We start from the raw sequence: 18,381 nt of genomic DNA, 5'->3' as shown, positions 1-18,381 counted from the left end.
CTTTTGCTTCTCTTCTTTTCTCAGCTATTTGTAAAACTTCCTCAGACAATCACTTTGCCTTCTTGCATTTCTTTTTCTTTAGGATGGTTTTAGTCACCATGTCCTGTACAGTGTTATGGACCTCCATCCATAGTTCTTCAGGCACTCTGTCTGCCTGATCTGATCTCTTGAATCTATTCATCACCTCTATTGTGTAATCATAAGGTATTTGATTTAGGTCATACCTGAATGGCCTAGTGGTTTTCCCTACTTTGTTCAATTTAAGCCTGAATTTTGTAATAAGGAGCTCATGATCTGAGCCACACTCAGCTCCAGGTCTTATTTTTGCTTACTCTATAGAGCTTTTCCACCTTTGGCTGCAAAGAATATAATCAATCTGATTTCAGTATTGACCACCTGGCGATGTCCATGTGTATAGAGTCATCTCTTGTGTTGTTGGAAAAGGGTATTGCTATGACCAGTGTGTTCTCTTGACAAAACTTTGTTAGCTTCTGCAAGGATCATATGCCATGATCAAGCTGGACTCATCCCCGGGTCACAAGGATGGTTAAACATATGGAAATCATTCAATGTGATATACCACATCAACAAAAGAAAGCAAAGACTACATGACCACCTCAATAGTTACAGAAAAGGTATTTGATAAAATTTAACATCCATTCATGATATAAAAACTCTTACCAAAGTGGATATCAAGGGAACTTATCTTAACATAATAAAAACTATTTATGACAAATACATAACCAACATAACACTCAAAAGTGAAAAACTAAAAACCTTCCCACCAAATCCAGAACAAGAAAAGGATGCCCTCCTCTCACCACTTCTATTCAACATATTATTGGAAGTCCTAGCCACAGCAATCCAACAAGAAAAAGAAACAAAGGGTATCCAAATTGGAAGGGAAGAGGTAAAATCACCTTTATATGTAGATGACATGATACTATATATAGAAAACCCTAAGGACTCCACACAGAAACTATTAGAACTGATAAACAAATTCAGAAAGGTAGCAGTATAGAAGGTTAGTATACAGAAATCAATTGCATTTCTTTATACCAACAATGAAATAGCAGAAAGGGAAAGTGAAAAAAATCCCTTTTAAAATCACATCTAAAAAACTACTTAATAAAACTAACAAATGAGGGGAAAGACTTATATGCTGTGAACTATAAAACACCAATAAAGGAAACTGAAGATGATACAAACACATGGAAAGTTATCCCACACTCTTGGATTGAAAGAATTAATAGTGTTAAAATGGCCACACTACCCAAAGCAATCTACAGATTTAATGCAGTCCCTATCAAATTACCCATGATATTTTTTCATAGAACTAAAACAAATATTAAGATTTATATGTAACCACAGAAGACTCGGAGCTGCCAAAGCAACCTTGAGGGAAAAGGTAAGGGAGGGATAAATTAGGAGTTTGGGATTATCAGATGTACACTACTATGTACAAAATAAATAACAAGGACCTACTGTATAGCACAGGGAACTATATTCAATATCTTGTAATACAGTGAAAAAATCTGAAAGGTATATATATATTTATGTGTATATCTTAACCACTTTTCTATATACCAATATCTAACACAACATTGTAAATCAACTATACTTTAATTAAAAGAAAAAAGTAGTAAATGTTCCAAAAAAAGAAGAGGAAACCCAGTGTCATGCAGTAATAGGCCACATTCAGAGGTTTATACACTAAGTGGTTGGGTTCTCAGTAGCAGGAGGCATGGAATTAAGATGCAATCATGCTAATTAGCAAGAGCAATGAGTAAGCTGGTTCTCTCTGAAGTCATTTCTGAAAGGGTCACTATAGGCAAACTGTTAACAAAATCCCTTCTCCCCCTGCATGAGAATTTGACCTTCAGTTAAATATGTTATGGAGGCCTCTTGCTTCCTTGAATGTGGGGGATAACTCCTAGGTGAGTATCCCTTGGCTCAACCTGGAAAGGCTATGAAATTATTACAAGAGAAACTGATTCTTTGAGATATGAGGCTTTTATTTTAGGGCAGCTTCTATCCTTACCTAAATGTGGATCTCTTCTCCTTGTACCTGAACCATATAACTGGCAGCAAGGACACTGCAAAAGAAGGTCTGACATTCCCCTGCTGCTGAACTGGATCCCTGAACTATACCTGTCTGAGTACACTGGTGCCAGAGTGGCCTGACAGTCTTGTGAGTCTGACCATTTATTTATTTATTTATTTTAGAGCCCAAGAAGACCCAGGGTGGATACAGAGCAGTCCTGAATCCACACTTTGCTACTCAGTAGATCTGGAGGAAAAGTCTTAGGGCAAACAGTCAAAGCAAAAGGATGACTTGGTTTATTTGATGAAAACTTTGAAGAATGAGATCAGGCATGGATACACAGGAATTAAAAACTTTGAATTATTTTCAAAAGAGTACTAATGTTGCTTAGAAGAAATGTCTATTAATATTTCTTAGGCTTTTTTGAGTGCTTATTATGTTCCCAGGCATTATAAATCTCAGTTCATCTTTAAAACAGTTCTAGGAGAGAAATCTGGTTACTCCTACTTCCAGATGAGGAAAATTTAGGTCAAAGGAAGTGACTGCCAAATGTCACAGAAAATCAGTGGCTGATTTGGAAGGTCTTCTGAGACTGAGCTCTGTCCAGTACACTAGGCAGCTCCTCATTGGTTCATTCATTCAGTAAATTGTTATTATCAGCCAGTCGCTTATACATTATGTGTTAAGGAAACAGGGAAGAATCACCCACAGCACACCCTGCCTTCAAAGAGCATAAGAATAGTGGGAGTGACAGACATAGACAATTAGATCATGTATTAGGTGCTATAGCAAGAAAAAACAAAGGGTACACTGGGAGTGCTCCAGAGGGATCTTTAACACAGCTTTGAGGATTTACAAAAGGCATCCTTAAGGAGACATATAAAGTAACTATCGAAGACGCAAAGGGGTTATCCAAGCAAAAGACTGGGGGTGAGCAATGGAGAGTCACTGCAGGATTTTAAGAGAAGAGCACCATGATTGTATGTTCACTGTATGAAACCCACAACCCAGTAATGTGGAAATGCTTTGCTGGAAGAGGATGGAATTGGAAAAGGAAACTAGTTAAATCATGCTGCAGGGGCTTCCCTGGTGGTCCAGTGGCTAAGACTCTGAGCTCCCAATGCAGTGGGCCCGGGTTCGATATCTGGTCAGGGAACTAGATCCCACACACTGTAACTAGGACCCAGTGAAGCTAAATAAATAAATAGATATTAAAATAAATAAATAAATAAATCCTGCTGCAGTCACTCTTAAGGAATGAAAAGAGTACAATCAGAGACTAGCAGGGCATTTGAGAGAAAAATTTTTAGAGTACAACCAAACAGATTTAATGACCAAGTGAATATCAAAACTGAAGGAAAAGGAAGAATCTGGGGTGATTTTCAAAACTCTAGTTCACTTGAAAAAACACAACACTTGTATCTTTTACACAAGAAACACAGGCAGAAATAGGATTAGACATGCAAGAGATTTTAGGTGGCAGGAAGTAAAGGAAGGTGAATATTCAGATAGCAATGGAGGTCTGATACCTATAAAGAGAGAGAGAGAAGAAAGAATTGGGTAAGAAGAGCTCTAGACTGCAGCACAGTTCCAAAAAAGGGTCACCCAAGCTGATGGAGAGTCCTTGGGCCAAAACTGCCTGTTGGAAGAGTCTCATGTCAGTGGAGCAGACCTACCTTAGGACTCTGGTCTCCATCACTGGCTGGGAGCAGTCTGCAGGAAGTGTGGCCTCAGCAGCTGGAGCTCTCAGTCAACTTTGCTCCCCAGGGCAAGAGGAGCGAGCAGTATATTTTTTTTTAATTTATTTATTTTAATTGGAGGCTAATTACTTTACAATATTGTAGCAGTACATTTTAATAGCTGTCAGAAAGAGAGAGCTAAAGATCACCTGGGCCAGAACCCTCTGGTAATGACAGGATCCCTTCATCATACCTGAAGCATCTGTTTCAGTGATGGAAAGATGGAATACTCATTTCTGCATCTTTATTGCCCACTACATGCAATGCTTCTGAGAATAATGATTGGTCTAGTACACTGTTAAGTGCAGAGAGAATGTTAAATAAGTGTCTGTAGTATGAAAGAATGAAGTAGAATCAAGATAAGCCAGAGAGGTCAGAGAGTATCAAAAATGAGATGTAGTTCCATGAGACACAGAATATATAAGGGGCCCTGGTGGAAACCTGGTGGAAGGTTTCATGAGGTACTGTTCATAAGTTACTGTTGACTCATGTGTTAAAGGCCCCTCCACCATACACCAAAGAAGAGATGTGCTTGGTGGAGACACGTGGCCTCAGGAACAAGCTCTAGCCTGTAACTGGACTCCAAATGCAAGGACAATTCTCGTTCTCATACTTTGACCCTAAGAACCTGGTCACAGTGGGGAAAAGATATGCTCTGGCCCTTTGTGCATGAAACGGCCAGATGTAAGAGTCTTAAGGGATTTAGCAACTAAAGTTAATTTAATGAAAACAAAACAAACAAGATGGCCACTTCTAGGGTTTCTCAAAAATGGGAGTGAGGTGTTAGGTAATTCTCCCCTATGGCTTTGGACTGTCAGGAACTGGCAGATTAAGCATTTTCCCTGGTGGGTTCAGAAGACCATATCCTCTCCAAAAGAGCTAAACTTCCCTTCAGGGTGCCTCTAGCCACAAGTAAGACTCCATTCCTCAGCAAATCACCACTATTCAGACTCACGTTCCTACTCCCACACCAGTCTTTGATTAAGGGCAGCCAATATATTGTTGAAGTCACATAACAAAGTCTGAGCTTTCCCAGGAGTCACCTCCAGATTTCTCTGAAAAAGGAAACAGGGGAGGGGTTGGGAATGCCACACCTAAGAATCTGATTTCATTTGCTCTCAGGGAGGGAAACTATGCACTCAGCCAACTGGACTACGACAACAGACTCCCTATTGGGGAATTCTACAGTTTCCATCCATACTCCAGGTTCCAGTGGAATGAACATTAGTGGTAGTCTGAGCAAGTTGACTGGACCCACCCATCTGAATCTGTTAGATCAGGGTAGGATTTAATGAAACCTCAGTAGAAAAAAGAGGAGGAAACATCCAGGAGTTAGCCAAAGGCACCAAGAAACAAACAACAGCCAAGCCAAAATCTCTAATAAAATGTTATGTCCAATTAAAAGAGAAGAAAATCCCCACACCCAAGACAGAAGGCAGGATCAGGAATTCCGGTAGGGACTAAAGAACCAGAAAGTCAGGGCTAGGTGGAGAAGCTGTCAAAATGACAAGAAATAAGAACAAGTGTTCAAGAGTCAAGAGAGGATAAACCCGAGTAGGGCTCAAGGTGAACAAAGCGCATAGCAATTGAGACCGCAGTTTTTCCACAGTTAAACTTCCCTGTGCTGAAAAGAAGCACAGATTTTTTAATTACAGAAGTTCTCCTTTTAGAATCCTTCTATGTTAGTGAATTATGCATGAATATTAAATCATTATTTCCACTGACAATTTTTCTCTATTTTTAGCTTTTTTTTTCCCATTTGTTTCTCTCTGTGTGTCTACACCATCTTGGAAAATCCCTTCTTCCTCCAAATTAAATTTTTATTAAGAAAAAAATCATTATTTTAAGTTTCCATAGATACCTTTTTGAAAGAGAACTTTATGTCAGAATTAGGAATTTTCCGAGCACCTCTAAGAGACAAATATCAATTTGAAAGCAAACAATACAGACCAAAAGACATTTTATTTCTATAATTTTGAAAATGAATGTATAAATCAGAACAACCTGAAAACTCACTTTGGGCTACATATGACAAAGTGCTAAGAAATGTGTTAATTCTTCGTGCTATGTCAGAATGTAACCTCTTTCACAAAACAAGAACAAAAACAATAATAATAGCAGTATTTATTGACTTACTCCATGTGGGACTCTAGTTTTCTTATGTTGATTCACTTATTCCTTTCAACAATCTATCAAGAAAATACTATTACTATTTCTATTTTATAAATTGTTGTTTTTCAGTTGCTAAGTCACGTCCAACTCTTTGTAACCCCAGGGACTGCAGCATGCCAGGCTTCCCTGTTCTTCACTGTCTTTCAGAGTTTGCTCAAACTCATCCATTGAATCAGTGATGCCATTCAAATATCTCATCCTGTCACCCCCTTCTCTTCCTGCCCTCAATATTTCCCAGCATCAGGATCTTCTCCAATGAGTCAACTCTTCGAATCAGGTGAATCAAAGTACTGAAGCTTCAGCTGCAGCATCAGTCCTTTCAATGAATATTCAAGGTTGATTTCCTTTAGGATTGACTGGTTTGATCTTCTTGCAGTCCAAGGGACTCTCAAGAGTCTTCTCCAGCACCACAATTCACAGTTCGAAAGCATCAATTCTTCAGCGCTCAGCATTCTTTACGGTCCAATTCTCACATCTGTACATGACTACTGGAAAAACCATAGCTTTGACTATATGAGGAAAGTGAAATAGAGAGAGGTTAAGAAACATCCCCAAGGTCACTCAGTCTGTTAAGGTCTGAGTCAGGATTTGAGCTCAGGCTATCTGGTCTACATTTTTAGCCAAAAAACTTTATACCTGAGAGCCCCGTTAGTGACAGAAATCCAGATTTAGAGTTGCCATGTGTCCTAAATATGTTTGTAAGTTTGAGATCTCAAGCAATAATATTGTCACTGACTTGTCAGCACTGCTCAGTGACAGGAAGGAAATCAAAGCCTATATAATTCTATTAAAATAAAAGTGATTACATTTAGAAAAACCGTTTATTTTTCACAAAACTCTGACATTTTAAAAACAGATATACATCTTGGATAATTTAAAAAAAAAAAAAACTGCTTGGATATTTTGCCCAATCTAAAAAATTACAAATTACTTGAAAATTTGCTTTAGCAAAATGATAAAAGAAAGCAAAGGACTACTGAAATTAAAATGACTTAACCAGCAGACAGGATTGGAACCTAGTATCCAAGGGTCTTGACTTGCATTTCTCTGCTTGTCAGTACATAATGGATCTGTGGAAACAGGTCTCGTGTGGTAATTGCTGCTGCGGCACACTTCACTGTTACAGTAACAGCTTCACCTCCTGCAGATTTCCTTATTGTTCAGTCGCTCAGTCATGTCTGACTCTTTGTGACCCCATGGACTGCAGCATGCCAGGCTTCTCTGTCCATCACCATCTCCCTGAGTTTTCTCAAACTCATGTCCATTGAGTCAGTGATGCCATCCAACTACCCCCTTCTCCTCTAATTCTGGTATAATCCTGACACAATAAGCTGTGCTGAAATGACAGCACACATTGTCTTCTGAATCTCTAAAACCCTGTGAAGTCAGTATCACAGTCTGCATTTTAAAATGGGGAAAGACAGAATCAAACAGGTAATTAAAGTAACTCCCCTAAGGCCAAAAAGTCTTGGAAAACGGAGTGAACCAGAATTCAAACCCGAGCCTGTGGGACTACAATGCTTTTGCTCTCTCCCCTCTAGTTCAGTACATCACTGTCAGTATAAACTTGAAGTTAAAGCTAGTAATCAGCTCATGATGTTGAGTTGATACTTACTAAAATACAACTCCATGTCTATATATTCCAAAGACTATTTCTGCCTCTTCAAAGCAACCATACAAGAGAGGCCATGAGAAGGGTCCCCGAGGAGGACAGGGTGAAGCAGTAATTACAGAACTGGTGCCACAGGAGGGTGAGGAAGAGCCCTGTGATCCTGGCTAAGGACTCCTAGGTTCCCTCCCACACCCCAAGGTGCTCTATCGATAAACAGATCCCTTGGATCCAGGCTTCAGACAACCAGGCTCACATCGGAGCATTGCCACAAACATCTGCTTCAGCTTGCTATTTCCCAGAATGAGAACATAGGAGTGACCAACAGGATATAACATTGCAATTACTTCTCCAATCATCGAAACCATCTTAGTTGCTGGTAGGAAATAACTGGATGTTAAAACTGAAAAGGAAAGATAGTAGAGTAGGAAGAGAAAGAGGAAGGAGAGGATGACTCTGATGGCCCTCCTGTGGGCCTCGGTACTGGGATCTCTGGAGCTGGCACGGTTTTGATGCATCTGCTGCATGTGCCTCCCCAGGGAGAGAATGAGCATAAAGTAGGAGGTTAGAGATACGACTAGGGGAGGGAGGTTCCACAGAGTCCCAAGAACATGGATCAGTTTATATTCCTTTTCTTTCTTTCTAAAGAGCTCAGTCATATTCCCAGTTTCGTCAATTCCACCAAGAACAGAATACATCTTAAATTCCCGGATCAGGGAGATGGCACTGCAACATGATAACAGCAGGGTACTCAACAGCATCCATATGACTACCCTGGAGACTCTCCACTTGAGCCAGAGGAACATAGGATGGGAGAAACTGGCCACTTTCAGGCAGTAGAAGACATTGAGACAGGTGGCAAGCCAAATGCTCAGATGGTTTGTAAATGTCCAGAAAACATCAATAATTTGCATGACTATCCCTTCATCACGTAGTTTGGAAGAGAACACCAGTAAAACACCATCAATCAAGAGAATCCACAGCAAAACAATCCTGGAGACAGCCAAGCTAGTGATGATGAAGTCAGACAAAGAGATCCTCTTGCTCTTGAACCAGCTGCTGCCATTGACCCACCCTATGAAACCGTTCCCCAGCATTCCCAGCATGAACTGAAGGGTGGTCAGAACCAGAAACCCCCACTTGCTGAGTCTCAGCATGTTAGCTGTTCAGCAGACCTGGCCTTTGTTCTTTCCGTTGACAAACATTCTCCTGCTGATTTGAAATTCCTCTTGCTAATCACCTCTACCTGCTGCTTCCCTTATCTCTGCCCAGTTTGGTCTGTTGTAGACACAACACAGCAAACCTTCTGGCTCTTTCAGGTTAGTCTGTCCTCTTCAGAGGACGACTTGGTTTGTCACATTCCATCTACGATCTAAACTCAGAAGCTCTTTGCCAAAATGCAAATAGAGTGGTGTCCGGTGTCACGCAGAGAAGGAAGAGATGAGTCACCAAGAAGATGGAGGATTTGGACTCCATTTCAAAAGTAGTAGGGCTGGGAGTGCAAAGTGGAATGGAAACCCAGAGTGGAAAGGTGGGTCACCAGAAGGGTCACACAGAATCCCTCACGAGGAATGACTCAGGGACACATACAAAAGGGGGAAATATCAGAATTTCACCATACGGCACTATCACAATCATCCTGGAGGGAGGTTTACATTCATAAAATAGGAAAAATTCAGAGTCAGTGGTCCTGGATCAGAATTAAACGGAGTGCCTCCTACTGCCTCTTTCCTTGTTTTCTTAAGAGTATGCCTCACATGAAGAGGCTACAAGCTCATCTCTAGCGAGTCATGGCATCGGAAATTCTTAAGTACCTGAATATTTAAATGATAACAATAATGAAGTATCATACAAGCTGCTCAAAGGATGGATTTTTTCAGAGGGCCTGACCACTGTATTGACATGTCAGTAATAATTCAGGCTGACCAAAAAAACATACAGACACTCTCTGTGAACCAAAACAGTGCCTTACAAATTTCCCAGGACAGTGTGCTTCCATGTATATCTCATTAGCTGGTGACCAGAGTTCAATTTCTCAAATGACTTTATTGAATATCATCATTATCACTGCCATCATTACATCAGGTACCAGTGATATGAATTATAAGCCCACAGTTATAACTATTCTCATTTCTTAACATAAATAGTAGAACCATCATACTATAACTAAAACCACATCATTAGTAAAGGCTGCTGTACATTGACCATGCTCTACCAAGTAACCACATGTATTTCCATTCTATTAAGCCTGCAGTTTGTTGGAGAAATCAATACTAGAGCGGTGATATTGTGGCAACCCAGGCTGCAGATACCTAGGAACAATACTGAGACCACACACTTGCTCTCAACCATTCTTTTCAGTAAAAGACCAAAGTAAATAAGGTAAGTCAGGGCACTGGCAAAAATAATTTGTACAGACTAGGTCATTCCAGAAGTGTTTTAAAAAGGGATTATTTTTTAAATGAAGACAGAGTATTAGGGAAACTATAAACAGACAGTTTAGGACCCCAGGGCAGGAACAGAATGCACTATAATATGATGCCACTCCCAGAGAGAGAGCTGTGTGTAGAGGGGACCTCCAGACCATTACCTGAGATTTTTTCAGCTGGGAGACCCTGAAGGGAGTCAGCTGAGAGAATACAGGTCAGCAGACCAACAAGGCATTCTCAGATCATCTTCCACCCCTTCATTATTCTTGGCACTTTCTCCCCAAGGACTTAGACATCATGGTCCAAGTCTCTGCATTATTCCTGCTTCTGATACTACTCTGCATGACAACTGTGTGGATAAATGTTAGCAGTACACTCAGACTGACATCAAGGCAAATCTTAGACAATATTCATTTATACCTAAGTTCACTAATCTGAAGAACACAGAAGGAAGTCAGCAGAGTTGAGTGTACACAGCAGAGAGATCAGCAATACATATAAAATGATAAGTGGTCTGAAGCCTTGCAGGGCCTTAAAGTCCTGACCTGAAGAATGCACAGTGTCCAGTAATAAGTCTACTTCAGTTCAGTCGCTCAGATGTGTCTGACTGTTTGTGACCCCATGGACTGCAGCATGCCAGGATTCCCTGTCCATCACCAACTGCCAGGGCTTACTCAAAGTCACGTCCATCAAGTTGGTGATGCCATCCAACCATCTCATCCTCTGTCATCCCCTTCTCCTCCTGCTTCAATCTTTCCCAGCATCAGGGTCTTTTCAGATGAGTCAGTTCTTCTCATCAGGTGGCCAAAGTATTGCAGTTTCAGCTTCAGTGTCAGTCCTTCCAATGAATATTCAGGACTGATTTCCTTTAGGATTGACTGGCTGGATCTCCCTGCAGTCCAAGGGATTCTCAAGAGTCTTCTCCAACACCACAGTTCAAAAGCATCAATTCTTCAGTGCTCAGCTTTCTTTATAGTCCAGCTCTCACATTCATACATGACTACTGGAAAATCCACACCTTTGACTAGATTTGTTGCCAAAGTAATGTCTCTGCTTTTTAATATGCTGTCTAGGTTGGTCATAACTTTTCTTTCAAGGAGCAAGTGTTAAAAGATTTTATGGTTGCAGTCATCATCTGCAGTGATTTTGGAGCCCCCCAAAATAAAGTCTCTTTCCATTGTTTCCCCATCTATTTGCCAGGAAGTGATGGGACCAGATGCCATGATCTTAATTTTCTGAATGTTGAGTTTTAAGCCAACTTTTTCACTCTCCTCTTTCACTTTCCTCAAGACGCTCTTTTGTTCTTCTTCTCTTTCTGCCAAAAGGGTGGTGTCATCTGCATATCTGAGGTTATTGATATTTCTCCCGTCAATCTTGATTTCAGCTTGTGCTTCCTACAGCCTGGCATTTCACATGATGTACTCTGCATATAAGTTAAACAAGCAGGGTGACAGTATACAGCCTTGACATACTCCTTTCCCAAATTGGAATCAGTCGTTGTTCCATGTCCAGTTCTAACTGTTGCTTCCTGGCCTACATATAGATTTCTCAGGAGGCAGGTCAGGTGGTCTGGTATTCCCATCTCTTGATGAATTTTCTAATTTGTTGTGATCCACACAAGGCTTTGGCATAGTCAATAAAGCAGAAGTAGGTATTTTTCTGGAACTCTCTTGCTTTTTCGATGATCCAACAGATATTGGCAATTTGATCTCTGGTTCCTCTGCCTTTCCAAAATCTAGCATGAACATCTGAAAGTTCACTTACTGTTGAAGCCTGGCTTGGAGAAGTTTGAGAATTACTTTACTAGCATGTGAGATGAGTGCAATTGTACAGTAGTTTGAGCATTCTTTGGAATTGCCTTTCTTAGGGATTGGAATGAAAACTCACCTTTTCCAGTCCTGTGGCCACTGCTGAGTTTTCCAAATTTGCTTGCATATTGAGTGCAGCACTTTCATAGCATCATCTTTCAGGATTTGAAAGAGCTCAACTGGAATTCCATCACTTCCACTAGCTTTGTTCACAGAGATGCTTTGTAAGGCCCACTTGACTTCACATTCCAGGATGTCTGGCTCTAAATGAGTGACCACGGCACTGTGGTAATCTGGGTTATGAAGATCTTTTTTTTTTTTTTAATGAAGATCTTTTTATATAGTTCTTCTGTGTATTCTTGCCACCTCTTCTTAATATCTTCTGCTTCTCTTAGGTTCATACCATTTCTGTCCTTTATTGTGCCCTTCTCTGCATGAAATATTCCCTTGATATCTCTAATTTTCTTGATGAGATCTCTAGTCTTTCTGAGGGAACTGAGCTTGTGTGAAATACAGAAGTGCTTCATATAAGTGCAAGAGACTCTCTTTTCGCAGATAACGGGTTGTCCAGGCAACCTAGATTGAACTCCGAGGGTTATTTCTGGACAACCTTCCTCTTTACAGTATAAATTTCCTGTAATAAGAGTGATCATATATCCATCTTGTCTAGGGCAATCATGGTTATGTAACTGTCACTCCAAGTAACTAATAATAATGCCCCCTTTTGAAGTTTTACTCACTGAACACTCGGTGCTCAGTGCTCGGAACACAGCAGAACCTCAATAAATACATATTGAATAAATAAACTTCCCAGAAGCTTGACTACTGTTTTTTTTTTTAATTTTTCAGTGGGTTTTGTCATACATTGATATGAATCAGCCATGGAGTTACACGTATTCCCCATCCCGATCCCCCCTCCCACCTCCCTCTCCACCCGATTCCTCTGGGTCTTCCCAGTGCACCAGGCCCGAGCACTTGACTCATGCATCCCACCTGGGCTGGTGATCTGTTTCACCATAGATAATATACATGCTGTTCTTTTGAAACATCCCACCCTCACCTTCTCCCACAAAGTTCAAAAGTCTGTTCTGTACTTCTGTGTCTCTTTTTCTGTTTTGCATATAGGGTTATCGTTACCACCTTTCTAAATTCCATATATATGTGTTAGTATGCTGTAATGTTCTTTATCTTTCTGGCTTACTTCACTCTGTATAATGGACTCCAGTTTCATCCATCTCATTAGAACTGATTCAAATGAATTCTTTTTAACGGCTGAGTAATATTCCATGGTGTATATGTACCACAGCTTCCTTATCCATTCATCTGCTGATGGGCATCTAGGTTGCTTCCATGTCCTGGCTATTATAAACAGCGCTGCGATGAACATTGGGGTGCACGTGTCTCTTTCAGATCTGGTTTCCTCAGTGTGTATGCCCAGAAGTGGGATTGCTGGGTCATATGGCAGTTCTAGTTCCAGTTTTTTAAGAAATCTCCACACTGTTCTCCATAGTGGCTGTACTAGTTTGCATTCCCACCAACAGTGTAAGAGGGTTCCCTTTTCTCCACACCCTCTCCAGCATTTATTGCTTGTAGACTTTTGGATAGCAGCCATCATGACTGGCGTGTAATGGTACCTCATTGTGGTTTTGATTTGCATTTCTCTAATAATGAGTGATGTTGAGCATCTTTTCATGTGTTTGTTAGCCATCTGTATGTCTTCTTTGGAGAAATGTCTGTTTAGTTCTTTGGCCCATTTTTTGATTGGGTCATTTATTTTTCTGCAATTGAGCTTCAGGAGTTGCTTGTATATTTTTGAGATTAATCCTTTGCCTGTTTCCTCATTTGCTATTATTTTCTCCCAATCTGAGGGCTGTCTTTTCACCTTACTTATAGTTTCCTTTGTTGTGCAAAAGCTTTTAAGTTTCATTAGATCCCATTTGTTTAGTTTTGCTTTTATTTCCAATATTCTGGGAGGTGGGTCATAGAAGATCTTGCTGTGATTCATGTCGGAGAGTGTTTTGCCTATGTTCTCCTCTAGGAGTTTTATAGTTTCTGGTCTTACATTTAGGTCATTAATCCATTTTGAGTTTTATTTTTGTGTATGGTGTTAGAAAGTGTTCTAGTTTCATTCTTTTACAAGTGGTTGACCAGTTTTCCCAGCACCACTTGGTAAAGAGATTGTCTTTTTTCCATTGTATATCCTTGCCTCCTTTGTCAAAGAGAAGGTGTCCATAGGTTCGTGGATTTATCTCTGGGCTTTCTATTCTGTTCCATTGATCTATATTTCTGTCTTTGTGCCAGTACCATACTGTCTTGATGACTGTGGCTTTGTAGTAGAGTTTGAAGTCAGGCAGGTTGATTCCTCCAGTTCCATTCTTCTTTCTCAAGATTACTTTGGCTATTCGAGGTTTTTTGTATTTCCATACAAATTGTGAAATTATTTGTTCTAGTTCTGTGAAAAATACTGTTGGTAGCTTGATAGGGATTGCATTGAATCTATAGATTGCTTTGGGTAGAATAGCCATTTTGACAATATTGATTCTTCCAATCCATGAACACGGTATGTTTCTCCATCTGTTTGTGTCTTCTTTGATTTCTTTCATCAGTGTTTTATAGTTTTCTATGTATAGGTCTTTTGTTTCTTTAGGTATACTCCTGAGTATTTTATTCTTTTTGTTGCAATGGTGAATGGTATTGTTTCCTTAATTTCTCTTTCTGTTTTTTCACTGTTTTTATCTCAAGCTTCAGATTCATTTTCTAACACTGTTGGATTTCAGAAAAAATAATGGAAAATAGATGAACTAGAAGTTAAATCTTATTTCTGTACTGCCATTCACTCACCTGACATTTCTTGAGCATCTACTAATGTGACAGGCAGTGTACTAGGTACAGGAATTCATGGAATAGTAAGCAAGAGTGACATCTACAAAAAAATAATGTAACGATGTGACCAATGCTGTAAGAGATAGATACAAAATATCCATGTTTGCACAGACAAGGGAACAAATTTTCCCTGTAATAGTCACAGGGTTGAAAGAAGAGATGATATTTGAGATACATCTCTTAAAACAAATGGAAGTTCACCTGGAAGGCAAGGTAAAGAAAAGAAAACTCCATGTACTACAAAAATAGAAGCGATAATGGTGGTGATGATTTATTTGCCAACATATCCACAGACTAATATATAATACATATCAAATAATAATGGACTTCCTCAATGGTTCAGTGGGTAAAGAATTTGCCTGCAATGCAGGAGATGTGGGTTCAATCCCTGAGTCAGGAAGATCCCTTGGAGGAGAAAATGGCAACCCACTCCAGTATTCTTGCCTGGAAAATCCCATGGACAGAGGAGCCTGGTAGGCTACAGTCCGAATGGTCCCAGAGAGCTGGGAACGACTAAGCAACTACGCGTGCACTCGTAAAATAGTATACATAGCACTTAATTACATGCTACAAATTGTTTTAAGGTAAGTGGAGTAAGTCATTTAATTTTCAACACATGAGGTGAGTTCTATTATTGTCCTCATTTTTAAAGAGGAAAAAACTTAAGGCTGAGATTCTCATAGAGCTAGTAAGCAGCACAGCAAGGATTCTGACCCAGGCAGTCTGGCTTCAGAATCCATTGCCTTAACTAAAGATCTCAAAGACCACCTATTGGTGACACCTCAATAAATATGAGAAAAAATAGGGCCTGGAGCAGTAATGTTAGTCAGGGACAAGATCTTCGAGCCCCTTTTCTTTATATCACACTTCTTCATCTGCTCTGGTTCCTAATGATCCCTATAAACTCCCAAATCATGGGATGTACCTTAAATCAACAGAAGTTTCATTGAGAAACATCTGGGTCCCATTCTCTGCCTTTAACATTCCTCCTCATTTATCTGTATAACACATTTTATCAATTAGTGATCTGATAATTGGAAAAATCCCAGAAGACAGCAACCTACGATACCTGCACCCTTGCCATAGAAATGCTTTAAGCTAATTGTGTGTGTGGTATCTGGCAAACTTCTTTATCTCTCTTTGATCCTCAGGTTGGAAATAAAGTGAGGAGGTAGCAGACAGTCAATATGAATGATTCATTTAAGGGCCTGGGTTCTGGAGTCAGGCCTAGATCTGAAATCTGAGTGCCACTGCTCTGCTCATTAGTTATATAATCTTAGGCAAATGAATGTTCCTAAACTTCAATGCACTCATCTCTAGAACAGGGAGGCCTGGTGTGCTGCAGTCCATGGGGTCGCAAAGAGTCGGGTGTCCGACTTCATCACCAACTCCCGGAGTTTACTCAAACTCATGCCCATCGAGTCGGTGATGCCATCCAGCCACCCCCTCTCCTCCTGCCCCCAATCCCTCCCAGCAGCAGGGTCTTTTCCAATGTGTCAACTCTTCGCATGAGGTAGCCAAAGTATTGGAGTTTCAGCTTCAGCATCAGTCCTTCCAATGAACACCCAGCATACTAGTACCTAATTACTGTCTAATTACAGTAATTAGACAGTGAGTATAAAAATGTAAAATGTAGGCGTGTTTTTTTTTTTAAACATTGACTTTTTTTTGGCGGGGGGGGGGGGGGGGCCCACACCACATGGCATGTGGGATCTTAGTTCCCCAGCCAAGGATTTAACCCAGGCCCCGTGCATTGGAAACACAGTCTTAACCACTGAATGGCCAAGGAAATCCCTAGGAGTGTTTTTTAAACATTAGCTATTAACAGGGTATTGCCCTATACACTAACCACACTTGGGATATCTTTCTGAAAACTGCTATTTGTTTAATGTAATATTTAATACATATAAAAATACATGAAACATATATGTAAGCTATAAAGCAAACAAAGCAAGAACCCATAATCCCAGCATCCAACTTAAGCATCCAGAGTGCCAAACCACGGCACGTGCATGCTGCTTCTGTCCTACCCATGCCTTGCCCCGGTCTCCTGTGGAAACTCACCTCGAATTCTGTATTTATCACTCCTTCCCTTTTTGAATAGTTTTATCACATAGGTCCCTGTCTATTAAAAATACTGTATACTTGCTTGATTTTAACCTGTAAAAAAACAACATGCTATACAAATATCCTCTGCAACCTGATATGAACACAGTGTATGTTTATAAAATTATTCTTGTTACAAGATAACTGCATTTACCCAGGTGTATGATAATCCACTGTGGGGGCATTTATTTACCCATTCTGTGTGGATGAACCTTGGATTGTTCCCGGTTTTGTACTCTTACATATTGTTGCTATGAGCACCTCTGGACTTGTTTCTTGGTCTACATGGCAAGACCTTTCTACAGAGTCTATCTTAAAGGTAGAATAACTGGGTGAAATTTCAACATTACAAGTTCATGTCAAAATGTTTTCTCAAATAAGGCAAGTTATGTCCCTCAAAAGGTCTCAACTTACATTCCCCCACTAGTTTCTATGGTCTACAACATCCTCCTTCACACTTCATTCTGTCAAATGTGTTGAAACTTGCTAGCACGGAGGTCTTAAAATGAAAGTTAATTGAAATTTCTGGTTTTGTATTTCCTTGATTATTAACGAGATTGACCAGTTTTTCATACATTAGTGGATAATTTATATTTCCTGTTAAGTGCTTCTGTCTTTGACCATTTTTCTACTAAGCTCTCATTTTCTTGCTTTGTAGTTTTTCATATATTCCAGCTCATATTTTTTGCTCTCTAGGCCTTTCTATATTCCAGACTATTTCAGTTATATTATTTTCAAATATCTTCTCTGCCAGTTTGTGACTTGTCCTTTTGCTTTCTTTGTGGTGACTTCTGATTTTAAAAGGCTATTTTTAAGTTAAATTTATCGCTTGTTTCTATGTTCAAGATTTATTTTAAAAAACCTAGCCAATTGTCCTGTACTCTCTTCCAAAATTTTGTTTTTCCTTTCACTCTTTAAATAACCAAGAATTGACTTTTGCATAAGATGTAGAGATTCAATTTCATTTTTTTCCTATATGGATGGTAAATTTTCCTAGCAACATTTACTGATACTTAATCTAGTGATCTATAATACCACTTTCACCCTATCATTTCCATATATGCATGGCCTGTTTCTGAGTTCTCTATTCTATACGACTGTTTTATTTGCTTATTTCTGCATCCATAGTATACTTATTACTTAAAAAATAAAAATAAAAAACAAAAACCTGTCTTACCAACTGGCAGAGTAAGCCCCCATCTCACCCTTCCTCTTCAAGAACATACTGCCTGGTCTCAGACTTTTGCTCAAGAATACATCTTTACAATCAGCTCGTCCAGTTGCCCCCAGAACACTTCTGGGAATTTTTTGATCTGTAAAACATCAACTTGGTGAGGACTGATATCTTTACATTTTGACGCATTCAATAAACATGGCACACCAGTTTGTCTTCTTTTCAGGCATTTCAGAAGTTTTAGAACATCCTCCAAAAGGGCCACACACTTGAGGACACCTTCCATCTTCTGATGCTCCTGTGTATAGGATCTTTTTGAAATTACATTTTCTTTGCTGTTTGCAATTGACTTTCGTACACTGATCTTATTTCCAGCAACTCCTAATTGCTCATCTATTGATTCCCTTGTACCTTCTA

At 39.8% G+C, this 18,381-nt stretch overlaps 1 protein-coding gene across 1 annotated transcript; it reads right to left on the bottom strand.

Moving 5' to 3' along the window:
* Positions 1 to 7,770: 7,770 nt before the first annotated feature.
* On the bottom strand, positions 7,771 to 8,721 carry TAS2R3 (taste 2 receptor member 3). Its single transcript, XM_065938500.1, has one exon. It carries the CDS (start codon positions 8,719 to 8,721, stop codon positions 7,771 to 7,773), a length of 951 nt encoding a protein of 316 aa, XP_065794572.1.
* Positions 8,722 to 18,381: the final 9,660 nt, after the last annotated feature.

Source organism: Muntiacus reevesi, chromosome 6 (assembly GCF_963930625.1).
Source record: "Muntiacus reevesi chromosome 6, mMunRee1.1, whole genome shotgun sequence".
NCBI lineage: Eukaryota > Metazoa > Chordata > Mammalia > Artiodactyla > Cervidae > Muntiacus > Muntiacus reevesi.
This window is presented reverse-complemented; position numbering and strand designations above follow the sequence as displayed.

Bases quoted from the DNA above. Each gene is read 5' to 3' on its own strand.
- TAS2R3 (XM_065938500.1), bottom strand. From the start codon at position 8,721: ATGCTGAGACTCAGCAAGTGGGGGTTTCTGGTTCTGACCACCCTTCAG.